We start from the raw sequence: 23,459 nt of genomic DNA on the forward strand, positions 1-23,459 counted from the left end.
CCAGAATTAGTCACTTATTCCAGTTGTGGTTTATCCAGCTATCTTTCTGGGGAAGTCTATTTTGTTTCTGAACTGTGATGGTGCAACCTATTCCGTCAAGCCCAAATCTGTCCTGCACTGATCTTTACACAAGTGAACTTCCAGGTGGGGCACTGAACAACATTCAGGAATACCTATCTCGTTACAGCTACGAGTATTAAAGCTAATCTAGGGGCGGCATGGTGGCACAGTGATTAGCACTGCTGCCTCTCAGCACCAGGGACCCGGGTTCAATTCTAGCCTCAGGTCAGTGACAGTGTGGAGTTTGCACATTCCCCCTGTGTCTGCGTGGGTTTCCTTTGGGCGCTCCAGTTTCCTCCCACAGTTCAAAGATGTGCGGTTAGGTTGATAGGAATGTTAAATGAACCCTGGTGTTAGGGGAACTAGCAGGGTAAATATGTGAGGTTATGGGAACAGGGCCTGGGTGGGATTGTGTGTTGGTGCAGACTTGATGGGCCAAATGGCCTCCTTCTGCACTGTCGGGATTCTATCATTCTAATCTTCACTTACACTCAACTATTGAATACACCTTCTGATTCTGGACTAGGAGTATTAAAACTAATCTTCGTGCTCGACTATTGAATACACCTTCCATTCCTAGGCCAGGAGTATTAAAGCTAATCCTCACAGTCAACTATTGAACTGAGGTAGTGCAGTACAATCTGGAATTGAAGTGCTAAATGTCCCCATGCATCGTGTTCAGTTGCTGAACACTTTACCAGCAGAAAGGTTGGAAAACACAGTGAAGAGTGCTGCTAATGCTGAGAAGACTGGTTCGTGATGATTGTAGGTTCTTTTTCAAAGCTGGAAGAATATCTGATTAAGAGCAGGTATCAAAAGATTACTTTGGTGGGAGATTGTCAAATATGAGGTCTCTGAACAGCTATGGTCATAAAAGTAGATTATCAGCTTGTTTGTACTTGGTGTGTTGAATAGCCTTTCTCATTCCATTCTTCTCTTATGGTGTTTCATGTAACAGATACTGATCTAGTATGCTGTTTTTTAAATTGTATTTGCTCAATACAAAGGTGTTGCTTTCAAACCAAGACTTCAAAATGTCTTTTCTTCCAAGCCTGGATATAATCGGCAATTTAAAACTCCCAGGCTTTTGTAGCAAACAACCAGTGTCTCTATAAAGCAAGTATTTTTAAAAAGAAAGATAAAAGGATTTAGTGTTTTGTAATTTGCTCTCTGATCTTGTCAGGCACTGTGGTAAGTCACTTTGATGTCCTCCTATTGTGCAGTCAGCATACCCGCTGTTTAATTTGCTGTATATGTAATATTTTGCACCTGATTAATAATGGCTTAAAAAAACCCTTGCAGCTCTTTAGACCCCTGGTGAGGAATTATGCAACTGTTAATTCTTTGTGGAAAATCATTTGGATTACAGCTGGATGACAAAACAGCCCCAAAAAATGCATCAATACAGAAGCAAAATACATTAGATGCTGGAAATCTGAAATAAAAACGGAAAATGTAAAGTTTATTTATTAGTCACAAGTAGCTTACGTTCACACCGCAATAAAGTTACTGTGAAAATCTCCTAGTTGCCACGTTCCAGCGCCTGTTCGTGTACACTGAGAGAATTCAGCATGGCCAATTCACCTAGCCTGCTCATCTTTTGGACTGTGGGACAAAACTGGAGCACCTGGAGGAAACCCATGCAGACACAGAGAACGTGCAAATTCCACACAGACAGTGACCCAAGCCAGGAATCGAACCTGGGTCCCTGGCACTGTGAAGCTGCAATGCTAACCACTGGGCCACAATGCCACCTGGAAACACTGGGCTCTGGTAGCAACTGATTTGATTTTGAGTTAATTTATTATTGTCACATGTATTAGCATGTGATAAAAAGTATTGTCTCTTGCATGCTATACAGACAAGATATACTGTTCATAGAGAAGGAAAGGAGAGAGTGCAGAATGTAGTCAACATTTGGATGTAGAGAAATATCAACTTAGTGCGAGATAGGTCCACTCAAATATCTGAGGGCAGCAGGGAAGAAGCTATTCTTGAGTCAGTTGGTACGTGACCAGAGACTTTTGTATCTTTGGCCCAATGGAAGAAGGTTGAAGAGAGAATATGTCCAGGGTGCATGGGGTCCAAATCTGTGGAGAAAGAGACAGAATTAATATTTAAAGCATCACGCATTCTATTTGTAAATGATGCATAAGTTGTTCTCCGATTTTGCTTTAAACTTTACCAAAAATGGTTTTAAGTAATGTCACTTTAAGTAGTGTAAGTGCTGGTTTATTTAAACACTATCCTTTACAATGTTTGTCTTCAACATTTTTCACTGTGGTAATAGTGTTCTTGAAATTCTGTGCTGGGCCAGTAAGTCATTTTTGAATCTTGGAATGAAGCAGTGCCAAGAGGAGTCTTTTGACCCATTGTACTCATGCTAGCTCTTTGGTATAGTTATTCAATTAGCCCTACAGCCCTGTGAATTAGTTTCCTTTAAGTATTTACCAATTCCCTTTTAAAAAATGTTCTTGACACTGCTTCCAACATTCTCTCTCAGGCAGTGCATTGACGTCTATTCTTGTTCGCTGCATTTCTGGCAATTTTGAAATCAAGCCCTGTAAGATGTTTCCTGGTCATTAATACGCATCAAAAAGTGCAGTGCACTAAGACCAAGACCACTGGATACTTCCTTCCAGTCTGAATAGTAACGACTCCTCTACTTTCCAACCCTTTGGAAATTTTGTGTTCATGCTGACATTTTCCCTTGTTAACTAAATTAAAGCCCATTGAAATCAAGTCTATCATGTGGTACTTTGTGAAACTCCTTTTGAAAGTCCACATATGTAGTAATAGCTATCGTACTTCCTCTCACTTCCTAAAAGAACTGGTTGCCTATAACAAATCTTGCTGACTTTTATTAGTCTAAAGTCAATCAATTTTGTTCCTTTTTTTTGTTTAATTCATTCTTGGGATGGGGGTGTCACTGACTAGGCCAGCATTTATTGCCCGTCCCCAATTGCCCTGGAGAAAAAGGTGATAGTGAGCCCCTTGCTTGAATGCTTGCAGTCCATGTAGTGTAGGTGCATGCACAGTGCTGTTAGGGAGGGAGTTTCAGGATTTTGGCCGAATGGCCTCTTCCTGCGCTGTGGGGATTCTGTGGTTTTGACACAGTGACAGCGAAGGAACGGTGATGTATTTCCAAGACAGGATGTGGAGTGGCTTGGAGGGGAACCTCCAGATGCTGGTGGTCCTGTGCATCTGCTGCTGGTGTCCGTCAAAGTGGTAGCGATTGTGGGTTTGCAAGGTGCTGTCTGAGGAGGCCATTGCTGTTAAGCTGTCTGTACCACAGTTACTGCATTTATCCCCGCTATTTTTTGAACTGAGAAAAAAGCAATATTTGCAATCCTCCGTCCCTTTGGCACCATCTCCATATCTAAGGAGGATTTTTATTTAAATTAGATCTATGATAAGGTTTTGGAATAAACATGACTAGCCTTGAAGTTTTGCTTTTATCTTGTGACTGTACCATCTTGCTGCATCTCTGTAATTTGTCTCCTTTCATACAGAGATTGAAAGGCAGCTCTTGAGAAAAGATGAAATCAAATTCAACCTCGATTGTAAATAAAATTATCAGCTAAGTTAGTGATGTAGCTCTATTAAAATAAGTTATTCTTACTTTTATTTGTGCAAGCATCTTATTTATACGTATATACAACTATTTCATTACATTATCAATATTATGGTTTTGGAGCACCCCAAAATGTTTTATAACCAATTATTACTTTAAAAATCTATATTGTAATGCAGTAAAAACCAATGAGCTCATGTTTGCCCCTTTCAATCTTCTTCTCTTCTGTTGCCACATCAGCTCATTTACTGTAATTAGTTAAAACACCAACTTTCATTCTTAATGTGCATGAGTGAGCATTAGCAGACTATCCGACCATGGAGTGCATCACAACTGATCAGTGTTCATTCTTTAGCTCACACCTTACAGGCACGCTTTTAGAAGCAGTCACTGAGCAGAGATTGAGAACTAAATGGTCTAGAACTAAACTGAACTGTGGAAAATGGGGAAATCTCTCGCTCTAATAGAATGATTGGACTAGTAGCCATGCTTCCAGTATGTACTACTTTAACCCCTTCACAAGAACTGCGGGTGAATCCCCAAAAATCAACATGTCACAGATTTCCATTTACTGTACAAACTGCCATCTCTCAACATCCCACCAGTTGTTACTTCAACAAATGGTTCCTTCTTTGAGAGTCAATCATTTTAGCAAAACAATGAAACTAAATTAAACAAACTGAAGGACAAAGCAAGAAGGGCAGCCCCTTAAAGGGGAACCGCCTCAAACAATGCAGAAATGAAACTTAAGACATCAAACCGAAAGGGTCAATAATACACTTCCGTCCCTGTGGTGCCCAACAGGCATGGAGGGCCTCAATGGTTCCCACGGATACCACATGTTCCCTCTCCAAGGCTATCTGGCCACAAGTGTAGCCGTCTCCAAGAGCCAGAGCATTCAAAATTTACTAAGTGATCACTTGCATTGCAAATGGCCTCTTCTGTTATTGTGCTTCCTCTTTGACCTTTGAGTTTTTTTTAAATCTTTTTGGAATTGGGAAATACAACAAGCTGAACTTATCATTGTCACTTCGAAGGCAAGTAGAGAATGAAATTCTGCAGCCTTTCTGATGATGCTGCTGCAGTGGTGCTAGGTACGCCACTGCCGGATTTTGATCCAGTGAAGGACGGCAGGATGATTTGTGACTTGGGAGATCATCAACAGATCTAGCAGTTCCAAACTAGACTTACATGGGGTTCTGGGAGCCAGCAGCAGCAACAAAATTGTATGCAACCAGAATCAATAACTTCATAACCTGGCATATCGCTACCGCCCCCCCCCCCATTCTACCATTCCCTTCAAGCTAGGGAATTGTCCCTTGTTTGATGAAGAGTGTAGGAGGCCAGAACAAGAGTTGTTGGAGGGAGCCTGAGTAGGACTGGAACAAGGAATATTCCACATATCCTCTCACAACTCTTTTTTTCAGTATATTGATGATTGTATTGTTGTCGCTTCCCGCTCTGTTAAAGGTACTATACAACTGGAAAAAAATAAATCATCTTCCATCCATCTGTCACTTTCACATGGTCCACCTCTGATCCTTCACTTTCCTTCCTTAATTTCTCTGTGTCCATTTCTGAGAATAGATTGTCTACTAATATTCATTACAAACCACCAACAGCTATTTCAACTATGCTTCACACTCTGTTTCCTTGGTGGCACAGTGGTTGGCACTGCTGACTCACAGCGCCAGGGACCCAGATTTGATTCTGGCTTTGGTTGACTATATGTGTGGAGTTTGGATGTGTGCATGGGTTTCCTCCAGGTGCTCCACTTTCCTTCTATAGTCCAAAGATGTACAGCTTAGGTGGATTAGCCATGTTAAAATATTGCCCCTTGGTGTCCAAAGATATGTAGGTTAATTGGATTAGCCATTGTAAATATGCAGGTTACTGGGATAAGGCAGGTGGGAGGGCCTGGGTGGGATGCTCCTTTGGCTGGAATGGCCTCCGTCTGCATTGTAGGGATTCTATAATTCTATATGATGCACACAATAAGGAAACACATGCATGCATCACATAACCTTAATGGGTGTACACATGTGCTTGTACTACAGTGATGTTCGCCATTATGGCTCACATCTGCCAGTGCAAATATCGCTGTTCAGTGTACAGCTGTTGACAGTCGATAGGGTTCATCATTCAAACAGAGTGACACTTTTGAACTAATAATCCACAATTTGAAGTGGGACCACAGATTTCCTGTCTTAATCCCATATAGAGGTAAGCTAGAAAATCCAGTGTTGAACTTGTTCATTTGTTTCAGTGTATACTAGATTTATCTCAGGCTGATTTCTAACATCTTATTTAACAATTGGGCTTTTTGAACAGCTATCTGATTATTACAAGGAACACCAAAAGTTAATATGCAAATTAACTTTTGGAAAGTTAATTTGGAAAGTTTAAGGAAAGCATGTGGCATGGTGACTTTCATTGCAAGGGGTAGAAGTCTTGCTACAAATGTATGGGGCTTTGATGAGACTAAACCTGGAAAACTAAGGATGATTTCTCCATGTTTAAGGAAGGATATACTTGTATTGGAGTCAATACAGCAAAGATTCACTAGGTTAGTCCCAGGATTGAGAGAGGTTCGTCCTATGATGAGAGACTGAGTCAATTGAGTCCAGGTTCCCTGGGAGAATGACAGATGATCGCATTGAAACATTCTAGATTATGAAGGGGCTTGACAGGGTGGAGACTGAGAGGTCAGTTACTCAGGCTGGGGAATCTGGAACATGGGGGCACAGTAATAGGGTAAGGGACCGATTATTTGTGACAGCGCTGAGGAGAAATTTCTTCACTCATTGGGGTAGAGAATTTCAAAGATTCAATACGCCTGTCGTTAATGAATACGTTTACAGCTTGGATAGACAGATTTTTGATGTCGTGGGGAATTCTGGGTTAGTGAGGAGTGGGCAGGAAAATGGAGTTGAAGCACAAAGTCATATTGAATGACAGAGCATGCTTGATGGGTCTTCTGGGCTTCTCCTGCCTTCTATTTCTTGTGTTCTTATTTGCAGCTTGGGGAGTACATTTTTTTGAAACTTCGATTTAAATTATTTTTATTACTGTCACAAGCAGGCTTACATTTTCTCGATTTTTCAAAAGGCGTTTGATAAGGTGCCGCACAAAAGGTTGCTTCAGAAGATTAGGGGGCATGGAGTTGGGGGTAAGGTGTTAGCGTGGATAAAGGATTGGCTGCCTAATAGAAGGCAGAGAGTTGGTATCAATGGGTGCTATTCTGATTGGCGGTTGGTGACTAGTGGAGTGCCCCAGGGATCGGTGCTGGGGCCTCAACTGTTTACCATTTATACAGATGATCTGGAGGAGGGAGCTGAGTGTAGGGTGTCGAAATTTGCTGATGACTCGAAGATGAGTGGAAAAGCAAATTGTGCAGAGGGTGTGGAAAGTCTGCAGAGGGATCTAGATAGGCTGAGCGAGTGGGCGAGGACCTGGCAGATGGAGTACAATGTTAGCAAGTGTGAGGTTATCCACTTTGGCAGGAATAATAGTAGGAGGAACTACTATTTAAAGGGCGAAAAGCTGCAGCATGCTACGGTGCAGAGGGACCTGGGGGTCCTTGTGCATGAGTCGCAAAAACCCAGCCTACAGGTGCAGCAGGTGATTAAGAAGGCGAATGGGATGCTGGCCTTCATAGCGAGGGGGATAGAATATAAAAGCAGGGAGGTCTTGCTGCAATTGTACAGGGTACTGGTGAGGCCGCAGCTGGAGTGCTGTGTGCAGTTTTGGTCGCCGCACTTGTGCAAGGATATTTTGGCCTTGGAGGGAGTGCAGAGGAGGTTCACTAGGCTGATACCGGAGATGAGGGGGTTGGACTATGAAGAGAGACTAAATAGACTGGGTCTGTACTCGTTGGAGTTTAGAAGGATGAAGGGGGATCTTATAGAGACGTATAAGATAATGAAAGGGATGGATAGGGTAGAGGTAGAGAGATTCTTCCCGCTCAGAAAGGACAGCAGGACTAGAGGGCACAGCATCAAGATAAGGGGGGGGTGCAGTTTAGAACGGAGTTGAGGAGGAACTTCTTCACTCAAAGGGTGGTGAATCTCTGGAATTCTCTGCCCATTGAAGTGCTGGAGGCTACCTCGCTAAATATATTTAAGTCACGGGTAGATAGGTTTTTGGTAGGCAAGGGAATTAAGGGTTATGGGGAGAAAGCGGGAAAGTGGAACTGAGCCACTTCAGATCAGCCATGATCTTATTGAATGGCGGGGCAGGCTCGAAGGGCTAGATGGCCTACTCCTGCTCCTACTTCTTATGTTCTTATGTTTATGTTCTTATTAACACTGCAATGAGAGTTACTGTGAAAAATCCTCTAGTCGCCACACTCCTGCACCTGTTCAAGTACACTGAGGGAGAATTTAGCATTGCCAATGCACCTAACCAGCACGTCTTTTTGGACTGTGGGAGAAAACCAGAGCACCTGGAGGAAACCCATGCAGACACTGGAGAGAAGGTGCAAATTCCACAGTGACCCAAGCTGGGAATCGAACCCAGGTCCCTGGCGCCGTGAGGCAGCAGTACTAACCACTATGCCACCATGCTGCCCCTAAGAAGTAGTGCAGTTCTTTTATCCAGTAGAAATTTCGCCTGACTTTCAGCTGTCACACTTGTCAGTCCAAGAATTTTTGACTTGCTTTGAAAATCCTATGGGCGTTAATAATTGAGGGGCAGGGGAATTAAGTGGGAACATTTTGCAACCATTTGCTAGATTTTTTTCTGTTTTGAAAGGCGATGTTGTGGAATACAATTGAAAGAGCGCACTGCTGTTATTTTTATTGGTGACAGTTGGAAGCTACTTTTCCTTGCACAGTTGTTTTTTTTTTCTCTTTCAACCTTACTAAACATCAAAACAAGAGCTGTTACCTGAAATTACCACTAAAATGTTTCAAAGTGGCCATGAATATTTTTAGAATGTGCTCTCTTTCTGATTCCTTGCTGCAGTTGGGCACAAGCTTCATCGGGGAATCAGTTTCTATGAGGAGGACTTTTAGACCCTCAATGGAGGCTGGGCATGGAATTTGCCCTCTTTAAATTTATTTTTTATTCATTCGTGGGACATGGGAATTGCAGGCTAACCAGCGTTTAGTGCCCATCCCTTATTGCCTGAGAGCAGTTGAGATTCAACCACATTCCTGTGGCTCTGGAGTCACATGTAGGCCAGACCAGGGAAGGACAGCAGATTTCCTTCCCCAAGGGACAATGGTTTCATCATATCAGTAGATTCTCAATTCAGATTTTTTTTGACATTGAATTCAAATTCCACCATCTTCTGTAGTGGGACTCAGACCTGGGTCCCCAGATCATTAGCTGAGTTTCTGGATTAATAGCCTAGCAATAATACCATGAGGCCATTGCCTGTCTGGTTTGAGCGAAAGCCACAGACTGCTCTATGGAACGCTTTCATAACTCCTCCCCAGGCCATTATTTAGGGAGACGGTGGTGTAGTGGAATTGTTGCTGGACTGGCAATCCAGAGAACCACAGTAATATTCTGAGGACTCACCACGCAGATGATGAAATCTGAATTCCATAAAAACAGAATCTGGAATTGAAACATCGTCATAAAAAACCATCTGGTTCACTAATGCCCTTTAGGGAAGGAAGCCTGCCATCTTAACTTGGTCTGGCCAACATATGACTCCAGATCCACAGCAATGTGGTTGACTCTGAAATGGGCTTGCTGTAGTTCAAAGGGCAATTAGGGATGAGCAACAAATGCTGGCCCAGCCCGGTGACGCTTGCATTCCATGAATGAATTGAAAAAATAATTCAGAGATAGTCGAATGGAAATACAACAGGGTTGACCAGAATTGTCCCACCAGTCACCAGGGCAAAGGGATAACAGGACAGGGCGACTTTTGGAGGTCCTTCTGGCAGCAGCCCAGGGGGCCAGTGTTTCCAACAGAGTCCCGCTTTGGCTGCCTGGCTTCCACTCACCTGATGAAGGAGCAGCACTCTGAAAGCTAGTGGCATTTACTACCAAATAAACCTGTTGGTCTTTAACCTGGTGTTGTGAGACTTCTTACTGCGTTCAGCTACAGCCACAGGCTGCCAGTGGAGACCCCACTCCTTAATCTCACCTACAATGCTAACCCAGTTGCTGAGGCCATCTTTTCTTCTTAATTTTAAAAAGCATCTATCTTGGGGCACCCTTTCATTCACTTACCGAGAAAGATCACATCACGCTGCTCCCGAGCTGGGAGACCTCCTCTTGGTCCCCCAGGAAGAATTTAGCATGGCCAGTGCCACCAAACAAGCACGTCTTTTGGACTGTGGGAGGAAACTGGAGCAAAAAAACCTGGAATTAAGAATCTACTGATGACCATTAGATCATTGTCGATTGTTGGAAAAACCCATCTGGTTCACTAATGTCCTTTAGGGAAAGAAATCTGCCTTCTCTACCTTGTCTGGGCTGCATGTGACTCCAAAGCCACAGCAATGTGGTTGACTCTCAACTGCCCTCGGACAACTAGGGACGGACAATAAATGCTGGCCAGCCAACGACGCTCATGTCCCACGAATGAATTTTAAAAAAGCTTTGAGAGACTGCATGCGTTCTTCATTGGAAAGTGAGCTTAACCTCAGGCTACTAATTTCCCAATTAGGGGGAAATCACACTGCAAGGTCCTGAAGCTTGTGGGAAAAACCCTGGCCATTCATTATGTGCTTTGCTCTAATGTAATAATACCATAGATACCCTACAGTGCAGAAAGTGGCCAACCAGCCCATTGAATCTGCACTGACTCTCCAAAAGAGCATCCCATCCAGGCCCTCCCCTCCACCCTATTCCCATAACCTCATACATTTACCATGGCTAATCCCTCTAACCTACACCTCCTTGGACACTAAGAGTCAATTTTAACATGGGCAACCCACCTAACTTGCACATCTTTGGAATGTATGGAGGAAACCTGACCGGTTGGAAAGTGGTCACTTCTTATTCAGACCCACCAATTGTCAATGGTCCCATCTTTAAAATATAATTAGTGAAACCTCTTATTGTTATTCCTGCAGGTAAGACGGGAAGGGGGGAACTATTCTACAAAATAAATGCAGCCTTTAAAACTTGACTGATATTTTGTGAATAGTAATGAGCAGTTTTTTTTAATTACCACTCCCACTGTGGAAATCTTCCTATCAGAACATGTCAGGAATTCAGTGGGCATTGTAGATTGGTAGACATTTGTGGCCTGCTTACCTTTACGTCTGAATTTCTGATAAGCACTCCCAGCAGATGAAGCACACAGTTATAAGAGTAGAGTTTGCAATGTGGGCAACAGCTGCAGTTCCTATTATAAACAGCCCACCATGGCTTCCACCTTTTAATTGCTTTATACCTTGTTTAACATATCACAATGTTTGAGTTTAATCTTGACTCGAAAAAAGGAATGTAAATAGTCTTTTATATTGCAGGGAGGCAACCTTATTAGAATTTCTGTTTGACATTTGCAACATTTTTAATGAACAAGCAAGAAAAGCTGTTCCTGTTTGGTACAAGGATACGGATTTATGGTTTTGGGCAAAAGTGTTTTGGGCGGGGAGGCGGGGAGGATGGGACCAGAGTACGAGACACGATTTTATGCTCTGAGTACTGATGGCCTGCAATCCACTGACTACAAGGGTGTTGAAAGCAGAAACAATCAATGATCACAAAAGGAAATTAGATAAGCTCTTGAGAGAAATAAAGTGCAGAACCAAGGGGAATGCGTGAGGGAATGGGAGCACCATTGATGTAGATTACATGGACTTCAGTGAGGCCTTTGACAAGATCCCATATGGAAGGCTGGTCCAAAAGGTTAGAGCCCATGGGATCCAAGGCAAGTTGGCAAATTGGATCCAAAATTTCATGTTAATAGGAAGCAAAGTGTGATTGTGGAGGGTTGCTTTTGTGATTGGAAGCCTGTGACCAGTGGTGTGTCACAGGGATCAGTGCTGAAACCCTTGCTGTTATATACATTAACGACTTGGATGTGAATGTAGAAGGTATATTTAGTAAGTTTGCAGATAACATGAAAATTGGTGGTATTGTTGATAGTGAAGAGGACAGCCTTAGGCTATAGACTGAAATTGATCAGCTGGTAAATTGGACAGAGCAATATCAGATGGAATTTAATCCTGATAAGTGTGAGGTGATGCTTTTTTGGGAGGGCTGATAAGAATAGGATGTATACAATGGACGGTAGGTCCCTAGGGAGCATTGAAGAACAAAGGGACCTTGGTGTCCATAAATTCCTGAAGGTGACAGCACAGGTAGATAGGGTGGTGAAGAAGGCATATGGCTGATGTTTGCCTTCATCAGCCAGGGCATAAAATATAGGAGCAGGGAGGTCTTGGTACAACTTTATAAAACCAAAAGAGAACTTTGAACTAAAAGAGAACAATTTTATAAAACATTGCTTAGACCGGAGATGGAGTATTGTGTTCAGTTCTGGTAACCACACTATCGGAAGGACATGTCTGCAGTGGAGAAGATCCAGAGGAGATGCACCAGGATGTTGTCTAGGACGAAAAGTTTCAGCTATGAGGAGAGACTGGGTTTGTTTTCCCTGGAGCAGAGGAGGCTGAGAGGGACCTGATTTGAGGTACACAAAATTATGAAAAGCATAGAGTAGATCATAATAATCTTTTCCCCATGACAGAGCTGTCTATGATCAGAGGACATCGGTTTAAGGTGAGGAGCAAGTGCTTTAGAGATCTGAGGAAAAAGATTTTCACCCAGAGGGTGCTTGAAGTATGGGACATACTGACTGAGAGGGTGGTGGAAGAAGATACTCTTGCAATATTTAAGAAGCTTCTGGACAAGCATTTAAACCGCCATGGCATAGTAGGCTATGGACCAAGTGCTGGTAACTGAGATCAGTATAGATTGGCATTTGATGGTCGATATAGACCTGGTGGCTGAAGGGCCTGTTTCTGTGCTGTATGATTCTATGAGAGAAGATTGGATAGATCAGGATTGCTTTTTTTTGGAACAGAGGAGGCTGAGGGTGATCTGATTTAAGTTATGACAGTGTGTGAATGTGGGGTTCAATACTGGCGACATATATTTAGGGTAAGAGATAGGAGGGGAAAGGCGATTTAGAGAGAAATTTATTCACCCAGAGGGTGGCAGAGATCTGGAACTCACTGCCTGAAAAGCTAGTAAAAGTGGAAATCCTGAAAGAATACTGGAATATGCATATACCACAATTTATAAAAACAGACCAAAAGCTGGAAAGTAGAAGACTGAATGGTCTGCTTCTATGAAATGTAAATGTCCATGAACAAATTTTTCAAAGGCCTTACTGGCCTAGCCATCTAGAAGACCAATTACTCCTCCATGTTTTGGATGCATTATTTCTCGTTATGTACACTGCTTCCTATTTTGATAACTTCTGCAAATACATTTTTATTTTATAGCTTTGTCCAATTCCAATTTGGAGGAGGGGGGAAATTAAAAAGCTAACATTTATAATATGCCTTTCACTTTCTCAGGCCAGAGGATATAATGGCTAATGAGTCACTTTTAAAGCACATCTATTGTTATGTAAGCAAATGCAGCAGGTAATTTATGCACAGCAAGTAATCTTACTTAGAATAGGAACATTGTCCAGAACATTATGCCAGCTGAAAATATTACACAGAGGCCGGGATTTTCTGTCCCAGTCCTGGAGGGACCCGCTGTGGGAGATTCGGAAATCCCATCTAAAAATCCATTGACTTTCCGCAGGACCAACGATCCCATTGGCAGGCGGAGCCAGGAACACCCCACTCGGGGTCATAGCATCATAGAATCCCTACAGTGCAAAAGGAGGCCATTCAGTCCTTCAAGCCTGCACCAACAACAATCCCACACTGACCCTATCCCCTTAACCCCATGTATTTACCCTGCTAATTCCAACCCCCCCCCCCCACCGACACTAAGGGGCAATTTAGCTTGGCCAATCCACCTAACCTGCATATCTTTAGACTGTGGGAGGAAACCCATGCAAATATAGAACATAGAACATTACAGCGCAGAACAGGCCCTTCGGCCCACGATGTTGCGCCGACCAGTTAAAAAGCAATGACCCTCTAACCTAAACCAAACCCTTTCCATCCATAAACCTATCCACGGATCTCTTAAACACCCCCAAACTAGGCGCATTTACAACTGCAGCAGGCAGGGCATTCCAATCCCTCACCACCCTCTGGGTAAAGAACCTACCCCTGACATCCGTCCTTTAACTACCACCCCTTAATTTAAAGCTATGCCCCCTCGTGCTAGCTTTCTCCATCCAAGGAAAAAGGTTATCACTGTCCACCCTATCTAAACCTCTAATCATCTTATATGTTTCAATAAGATCCCCTCTTAGCCGCCTTCTTTCTAACGAAAACAACCTCAAATCCTTCAGTCTCTCCTCATAGGACCTCCCCTCCATACCAGGCAACATCCTGGTAAACCTCCTCTGCACCCTCTCCAAAGCCTCCACATCCTTCCTATAATGTGGGGACCAGAACTGCACACAATACTCCAAGTGCGGCCGCACCAGAGTAGTGTACAGTTGCAACATGACGCTGCGGCTCCTAAATTCAATCTCCCTACCAATAAACGCCAAGACACCGTATGCCTTCCTAACAACCCTATCTGCTTGATTCCCAACTTTCAGGGATCTATGTACACATACACCTAGATCCCTCTGTTCATCCACACTATTCAGAGTCCTACCGTTAGCCCTATACTCCACACATCTGTTATATGGGGAGAATGTGCAAAATCCACTCGAAGTCAGAATTGAACCTGGACCCCTGGTGCTGTGAGGCAACCATGCTAATCACTGTGCCACCGTTCTGCCTCATTTCTTCATGTTTTACATCTCATCTGCATGTAATTCATTATCTAAGGCATTCACTGAGTTTGGCTGCTTTTCTGAAATTAAGCATAATGAATAAATATTAACGTTATCATCTTGTCTCAGCTCTCATTAGTTGCATGCATATTGTTGTTCATTCTGAGAACTTTTTGGCCCTTACCTGAAATGGCATCCTTTAATGAGATGTAGTGGCTCCATATTCAAAAGTATCAATAGGATGTGTTACATAAACCTCAGTGTGATATTGTTTGTTTCTGATTGTACGCTGTGGGAGGAGGCACTGGCTGCCTCGGTTCCAAACATTGTTCTTTCGTTTCTAAACCCTAAATTCAAGTTCAAATGATGGATGAAAATTTCATGAGTTTGGAGTGTTGCTTGTGAATTTAAAATGCAGTACAAAACCGTTTAGGAATTTTCAATTAAAATGATATTTTCCCTCTGAGCCATCAAGGATGAGCAGTGTGGGCGACAGCAATGTCTCACTGGTACAAGACAAGGTTGATTACAGGTGAATTCTGTCAGAATTAACCTTTTCCGATCTGCACAAAACTCATCCTATACTGGATTAGATATATCTGGTAGACTTCCTGAGCTCAACAAGCTCCAAGTATAAATTCACTCTAAACAAAAACTCCATAATTCCTGAGGAAGGGTCTTCTAGACTTGAAATGTTGGCTCTGTTCCCTTTCCACAGATGCTGTCAGACTTGCTGAGATTTTCCAGCATTTTCGGTTTTTGTTTCAGATTCCAGCATCTGTAGTATTTTGCCTTTGTGTAAAAGCCAGTGTCTTTGGCAAAGATTGGTACAGGATCACCAATTTGTTTTTAAAACAATGGAAAACCAGGCAAATGAGATTTAAATAGTTTACTCTCAGTAAAAATGATAAATTCTGTTAAATGATATTGCATTGTCATATACAACAAGGACAATACCAGGGTAAACTGGCACACCAGAAGTAATGTTGTCCAGACAAGAAAGACACTAGCCTTATTAAATTGATAATGTGTATTTTTATAATTTTAAATCAAAAATATTAATTGTGTCTGGCATTTTCTTAAATGCCTTTCACAGTCTCATCCCAAAGTGTTCTATGGCCAATAAAATACATTTGAAGTGTTGCTGCTGTGTTTCCTACAACAGTGGCAAGTGGTACACCGCAAGTTTCCACAAACAGTAATGTGATAATGACCAGATAATCAGTTTCGTGATGATTGAGGGATAAATAACAAAGGTTAGTAATTAAATGTATCGACACAGTGGCCAATGTTCATTTTTAAAAATTTTATTTCCCCAGGAGGCCATGGAAAGTCCAATGTTATATCGTCTTTTTATCACTCGTATCCTTCAGGACTTTGAGAGCGATACCTTCATTCCAGAGGTCAATCTAAATAAGTACAAACTTCTTTCTAAGTAAGTGATTCTGTGGCAGAACTCCGGTACTAAATAGCTTTAGAAGTCCCCTGGCTGAAATGGTGTAAATATTCAGTTCATGGAATTGCTCTCTGTGTGGCCTCTAACCTACAGAGAATCAAGATCTTCAGTAAATTTTAGGTTCAATCAGATCAGTTCCCGATTAAAGCTATAAATGTGCAGTGAATGTTCAATTGAAAGTAGTTGGAGCAATCACCATGGGGCTAATCAGGCCTTTTAGCAGCTCATGTCTTTCAGTCTTCTATGATTCTAATTTTGTGCCTTTGAATGGTATTTGTGAATTCAGTATCTGGGAAAATGCTATAACACCGTTCTCTATATATAAACCATACTCTGTTTATTGCTTAAAGTCTTCAGAGCTGATATAAGGGATGGGGAGGGAGAGATGGGGACTGGGGGTTTGGGGCTCCAATGGTGAGGAGTTAGAACCATAGAATCCCTATTGTGCAGAAAGAGGTCATTCAGCCCATCGAATCTGCACCAATTCTCCAAAAGACCATTCCAGACTAACCCTCCCCTTTGCTCCATGTTTGTAACCCCACACATTTACCTTGGCTACTGCATCTAACCTACACATCTTTGGTCACTAAGGGGCAATTTCGCATGGCCAATCCACTTAACCTGCACATCTTTAGACTGTGGGAGGAAACTGGAGGAAACCTGCACAGATACCGAGAGAACATGCAAACTCCACACAATCACCCAAGGCTGGAATTGAACTCAGGTCCTTGGTACTGTGAGGCAGCAGTGCTAATCACTGTGCCATCCACCGATAGTCCTCTGATGAGACTGAGTAAATTGGGTGTATATTCTCTGGAGTTTGGAAAATTTCAAGGTGATCTCATTGAAATATACAAAACTCTGAAGGGTAGATAACTGAGATTGTGCCCCCTGGCTAGGGATTCTAGTACATGGGGCACAGACATAGGATAAGGGGACGATCATTTCGGAGTGAGATGAAAGTAAATTTTTTGATCTATGGTGTATAATTTGGAATAGTCAATGCCAGAGTATTGTAGCTGTTCAATAATGGAATATATTTATAGCCACTCATCTGATGAAGGAGCAGTGCTCCGAAAGCTCATGATACCGAATAAACCTGTTGGACTTTAACCTGGTGTTGTGGGACTTTTTATTGTGCCTACCCCAGTCCAACCCCGACATCTCCACATCATGAATATATTTAAAACTGAAATGGACAGATTTTTGGTGTTTCAGGAAACTGAGACATGTGAGGAGTAGACTGAATGGAAGCCAAAGATCAGTCATGATCATACTGAATGGTGGAGCAGGCTCGCCCCAGACTGTATGGTCTACTCTTGCTCTTAGTTCTTCAATCCATATGAGATAGAAAGTGGGGAAATAGGTAGGTTCTGGCATCCCTGCAGAGTTAGGGCTAGCAGCATGGAGAGGAGTAGTCTGTAAACAGGTTAGTGAAGCCTCAAGACTTAATTGTGGATAAGGAACAAAAGAATGTTTTTATGTGGGTGAACAGGGAATGGAAACAAAGCAAGAAAGAAAGTGTTTCAGCTGAAGGTTTGAAGTCCATGAAATGTTTCACCACAAGTTGGCTATCAAGAGCAGAAAATTGACCATCATTTGAAAAGGAATAAATATTTGAGAATATATAAAGTGGGGAATGTGGGAACAGGAGAGAGCTCCAGCACTGAGCATTCTCCAGCTTTGTAATCTCTATTCTGTGAAGACTCCTTTGATTAAGACCGAGCCCAAGGAGTACTAGCAACGTCGTTGAACTGAATTTGAAACAAAGTGCCATAGGAGCAGAAATAGGCCATTCAGCCCATTGAGTCTGCTCTGCAGTTCAACTCACTGTGCTTTGTGCGATCCCTTAGTTTGGATGCGGTCAGTTTGTACTGCCTGGTTTTGAAGTGTGAGATGGGTTTACAAATTAGCTCAGAGTTGCCACTTTGACACGAAGCTGGAGTCCAAGGAGAAAGGTTGGCCTGTGAAAAGTGAGTACATGGCTGGATCTTGTGAAGTGCAGCGAGCTACTGTTAGTGGTGAGTAGGATGTATATCAGTGTGTTACGGGGCTACTTTTGGTTACCGGTAGTATATCCAAGCATTACACCAATAAAATGCCAGTGAGTTATTATATTTCTGTTCATTATGAGGAGAAATCTGAGAGTTTAGTTGTATTTCAGTGCATCATTATTAAGTTGCAGTTTATTTATTAGTCACATGTAAGCTTACATTAACAGTGCAATGAAGTTACTGTGAAAATTCCCCAGTCACCACACCCTGTTCATGTATATTGAGGGAGAATTTAGCACAGCCAATGCATCTAACCAACATATCTTTCAGACTGTGGGAGGAAACTGGAGCATCCGGAGGAAACCCACGCAAACACAGGGAGAATGTGCAGACTCCGCACAATGACCCAAGCTGGGAATTGGACTTGGGTCCCTGGCGCTGTGAGGCGGCAGTGCTAACCGCCATGCTGCCCCACGGTGGTAGTTATCAGTAGAATCAAGTTTCCTACTGTCTTTGATTTCTTCCCTCCCCATCTTTGGTTTTCTCCCCTCTTGCCTGCTCACGGTGGTCTCATGGGTCTGTGACATTTTCAAGTAACACTTCCTCACACAAAATCACCAGCAAAGATACTCAACAACAGGTGGCCCAACTGTAAATGCAGCAACCTTTGCAGAAGTCTTGTGATCTGCCATTACGTGACCATATGTCACATTCTCAGATACCATATGGTCATGGGTCCTCTCCAGGGACACATCCAACCAAATTCAACAACCCTCAGTATGACTGTCGCAAATAGAGAAGATAATATAGGAAGGCATGGGGAAAGGAACAAAAAACTAGGTGAGCAAAAATCAATTGTTTTAAAAAGGTGTTTATTTTAGGGTCAGAGGTGTACTGTAGCAGCAACAGTACTGATGTCTAAGCATTTCTGTTACTGTAATATTACAATTTATTTCAATGTTACTGCAGAAGTCATAGAGGTTTACAGCATGGAAACAGGCCCTTTGGCCCAACTTGTCCATGCCATCCTTTTCTTTTGACGATGAATCTAGTCCCAATTACCTGCTCTTGGCCCATATCCCTCGATAGCCATCTTACCCGTGTAACTGTCTGAACACTTTTTAAAAGACAAAATTGCACCCGTCTACTATTACCTCTGGCAGCTTGTTCCAGACACTCATCGCCCTCTGTGTGAAAAAATTGCCCCTCTGGAGCCTTTTATTTCTCTCCCTTCTCACCTTAAACCTATGCCCTCTAGTTTTAGAATCCCCTACCTTTCGGAAAAGATATTAACTATCTAACTGATCTATGCCCCTTATTATTTTATAGACCCCTATAACCGTACCCCTAAATCCTAAGTGTTTCAACAAAATCAATCAGGCCAGAATGCTAAGAAGCCCAAAGGTTACATGCTTAATTTTAGAATTGATTTCTTGCCAGTTGTATTTTCTTCCTGGGATCCTGGGCTTGAATTCATCCAGATTGACAAGAGGAGCTTCCTTATGCTCATAAGATTCAAAAATGAAGGTCTCAGTGTAGTCCTGAGTGTGTGTGAGTGACCAGAAAACAAAAGGACTGGCTAATTCAGCATGAATTGGTAGTTTCACTCTAAAGATTCATGGGTTGTAGAGGCTGAGCTTTACATTTAACTGACCTGCAGTTTCTTAGTACTGAGGTTCCTGGTTGTGAAAATGTTTCTATCACCTTGCATGACATCCTATGCACTGAGTATCAAACTCTCAAAAAAATGGTACAGGAATTGGGATGTCTTGTTGAAGTTGTACAAGACATTGGTAAGGCCACACTTGGAATACTGTATACAGTTCTGGTCACCCTATTATAGAAAGGATATTATTAAACTAGAAAGAGTGCAGAAAAGATTTACTAGGATGCTACCGGGACTTATGGTTTGAGTTATAAGGAGAGGCTGGATAGACTGGAATTTTTTTCTGTGGAGCATAGAAGTCTGTAAAATAATGAGAGGCATAGATCAGCTAGATAGTCAATATCTTTTTCCAAAGATAGGGGAGTCTAAAACTAGAGGGCATAGGTTTAAAGCAAGAAGGGAGAGATACAAAAGGATCCGGAGGGACAATTTTTTCACATAGAGGGTGGTGTCTGGAGGTAGTAGTAGAGGCAGGTACAATGTTGTCTTTGAAAAAGCAGTTAGACAATTATATGAATAAGATGGATATAGAGGGATATGGACCAAATGCAGGCAATTGGGACTAGCTTCGGGATTTTAAAAAAAGGGCGGCGTGGACAAGTTGGGCCGAAGGGCCTGTTTCCACGCTGTAAACTCATATGACATTAAAACAATTCAAAGAACCTTGGGATAAGTGTTCTGAATTTGGTTCAGCCAAGTTTATCCCTCTCCGAGACATGAACAGGTGTACTGCTTTGCTTGCATGAATGAAGATTGGAGCTGACTTTTTCCCTCTGTTGAGTCGGCAGTTACGAATCAGCCTGAGTTGTCTTGTGCTCCTACGCAGGTTCCCGGATGTTCCTACTGATGTTCAAGAAGACAATGGGATTCGGTACAGATTTGAGGTTTATGAAAGGATCGCCCAAGCATAACTTAGAGAAATGCTGCACATAAGTGGATTTGAGTTGTGTTTCTGAAATGTCTAAAGCTCTGATTATGTGATTTGACCTTTAGAAATGGAAAGTGTTTATAAATAAAAATCTCTGTAAGAATCTTAAAGAATATGGACATTATTTGTCGTAAATCTGTCGTAGCGATAACCATCACCATGTTCCCCAACAATAAACAACCTGGGGAGACATCATTGATTGGAAACTCAACTATCCAGCCACCTCATTTCTGTGACCACCAGAAATCTAACAATGCTCAGCACCACCTAAGACAAAGCGACATGGCTGATCCATCTACAAACCTGCAGCATCTACAACCTACAAGGATGGGGTAGCAGGAACGTGCAAACATCACCTCAAGATGTGATGGGCTGAATTAAATCCTGCCCCTATTTTCAGTAACTAAGCCTCTGAAATATTTGTTCAACAAATGGTATGATGTTAAACGTGCTTTTCAGAATTGGTCACCAGGATGTTTTTGTCATGCAAATTAATTGATGATAAAGACATTTGATTTATTATTGCCACATGTACTGATGTACAATTAAAAGTGTTGTTTCTTGCACACTATACCGACAAAACACACTGTTCAGAGAGAACATAGAGGAAAGGATTGGATGCAGAATCTAGTGTTGCAGTTACAAGTAGAGTGAAGAGAAAGATCAGCTTAATGTATGATAGGACCATTCAAAATGTTTTTTGTTCTCAGAATTGTCTATCTTTGTTGCTCAGAGAAGTCAGTGGTGTGGTGGACTTTCTGTTTTCACTGATACATTCCTTCTGGTGATGATACTACCGCAGTGATGTTAGGCAGAGGTTGCAAGGATCATTTAGTTTGTACCTTTCACAAACCACACTGGTTGTTCTCAATGCCATACTCATTCAGTTAAATCTAATATTTAGGACCCAAAGAGAGAAAACATTGGAAAATCTCAGCAGGTCTGGCAGCATCTGTAAGGAGAGAAAAGAGCTGACGTTTTGAGTCCAGATGACTCTTTGTCAAAGCCTGATATTTAGGCTAGTGATAATGCCAATTTCAAAAGCCTGGTTCAGAACTTTCTCTTAAAAACAAATCACATTATATTTAGTAAATGCCAGCTTAATTTGTGTTTCTCAAATCATCCCTATACCTAAGAGGAAAACAAAAATTATCTAAGTTCAATTATAGGAAATGAAATAATTCAGTACAAGAACTCAGTAATGTGTCCTTATATCATCTGTCTGCCTTTATCCCTGCAGCAATATTTTTTGGCTTGTATTAAAATTAGACTTCCATGTACATTTCAGGAATCGTAATCTTATTACTGGCCAAAAGCTTTGTTGCAAAAAGTGTGGCTTTAACCCAAGACATTGTCAGTATGTAAAATTGGATAAAAATTAAAATGTTACAGTTAAATTATATTTGAATTTTATGCATCAAAATGACTTTTACCTTGTTTTCATGTGTTTGGGGGAGAGTTTTACCTTGGGTGAGTATATCTTTTTGACAGTCACAACTACAGCTAATATTAGTTCACCGCTCTTTCAGGGATCCTGATGAAAAAATTGCCAGTGTTAGTTCAACGTGCACTATTGGGTTTTTGAACTGGCTATTAAGCAGCTTTCCCATCTCTAATGCATGGGGATTGCAATAAGTTGAAGGAGAATGCTGCACATGTTGAAGACTCTAATGAGTCTGAGGTAGGCATGTTAACAAGATTCCAGTACATAGTTGTGATTGACCTTCGAACTAGGGCTTTGTATTGCTGAAGCATAATTTCTACCCACATAAATTCTCCTTCTCTAAAGAGAAAGAACAGCATTCCATTAACCTGAGTGATTATTTTCTGTACATTGTCATGATATTTTAATGATCTAGGTACCTGAATCCCACAGCCCCTGAGGCCCTTTGGCCTTGCACTGTTTCTGACTTTTCACTGTTTAGAAAATACACTGTTCCATTCTTTTAGGTTCAAAATAAATGACCTTACCTTTTCCTACATTGAAATCCATTTGCCCAGTTTTGCACGTTCACATAAAATTACCAAGAGCTATTACTAAATTATGCTTCCATCTACACTGCTAACAATGTTGTCTATCTTTGGTAAACAGGAATATATGGCTTCCTATCCTGTCAGCTAAGTGCTAACAAATACTATGAATGGTTGAGGTTTTGTGACGGGTCCTTGCAGAGCACTGCTTGGCACATCTGCCATTTAGAGTGCCTGTCTGTAAAGGAAATGTTCTTTATTAGTCACAAGTATTTATTAGTCACCGTGCTACATTAACACTGCAATGAAATTACTGTGAAATTCCCCTAGTCACCACACTTCTTTCGGAGTGTGGGAGGAAACCGGAGCATCCAGAGGAAACCCATGTGGACACAGGGAGAACGTGCAGACTCCACACAGACAGTGACCCAAGCCAGGAATCAAACCCGGGTCCCAGGTGCTGTGAGGCAGCAGTGCTAACCACCGTGCCAGCCAAACTCCCTTCTCTCTGTCCGTTGTCACTTCAACTCCAACTTCTTAAGCATCTCAATTTTAATCGTTTCACAACCAGTGCTGGTTTCCTTAGCTGCTTGCCCTGTGTTCTGGAATTCCCTTCTTATACCACTTTCCATCTTTAAGACACTACTTAAAACCTACTGGTCTGACTTCAAATTTTGTTCATCTTGCCTAATATCTCGTTCTGTTCTTTGTTGGATGACGCCTCTGTGAAATGTCTTGAGATGTTCTGTAATGTTAAAGGCATCACATAAATGAAAGTTGTTAATTGGTGAGCTGCAGGACCATATATTTAAATGGGAACATGACATGGTGATAATGGAGACCTGGCTTTAAAAAGGCAGGACTGGGGATGAAATACTCCCGGATCCTCCTCCAATGCCTCTCACTATTATGCAGCTGAGTGGGATTGTTGTCACATGGTTCCATTCTTATCTATCCAGTCATTGCCATGGAATTGCTT

General features: G+C 42.0%; 1 protein-coding gene across 1 annotated transcript in view; it reads left to right on the forward strand.

Annotated features, from left to right (window-relative positions):
- Nucleotides 1–20,612, forward strand: part of dhfr (dihydrofolate reductase) — a 34,518-nt gene extending 13,906 nt beyond the window's left edge. Inside the window, exons 5-6 of the mRNA XM_080189716.1 lie at nt 15,785–15,900; nt 20,408–20,612. Coding sequence (XP_080045842.1) covers nt 15,785–15,900; nt 20,408–20,492 — 201 coding nt within the window. The 3' untranslated portion in view covers nt 20,493–20,612. The remainder of the gene's footprint in view (nt 1–15,784; nt 15,901–20,407) is intronic.
- The last annotated feature ends 2,847 nt before the right edge of the window (nt 20,613–23,459 follow it).

Source organism: Carcharhinus amblyrhynchos, chromosome 5, assembly GCF_965287045.1.
Source record: "Carcharhinus amblyrhynchos chromosome 5, sCarAmb.v2.hapA, whole genome shotgun sequence".
In the NCBI taxonomy this organism is placed as follows: Eukaryota; Metazoa; Chordata; class Chondrichthyes; order Carcharhiniformes; family Carcharhinidae; genus Carcharhinus; species Carcharhinus amblyrhynchos.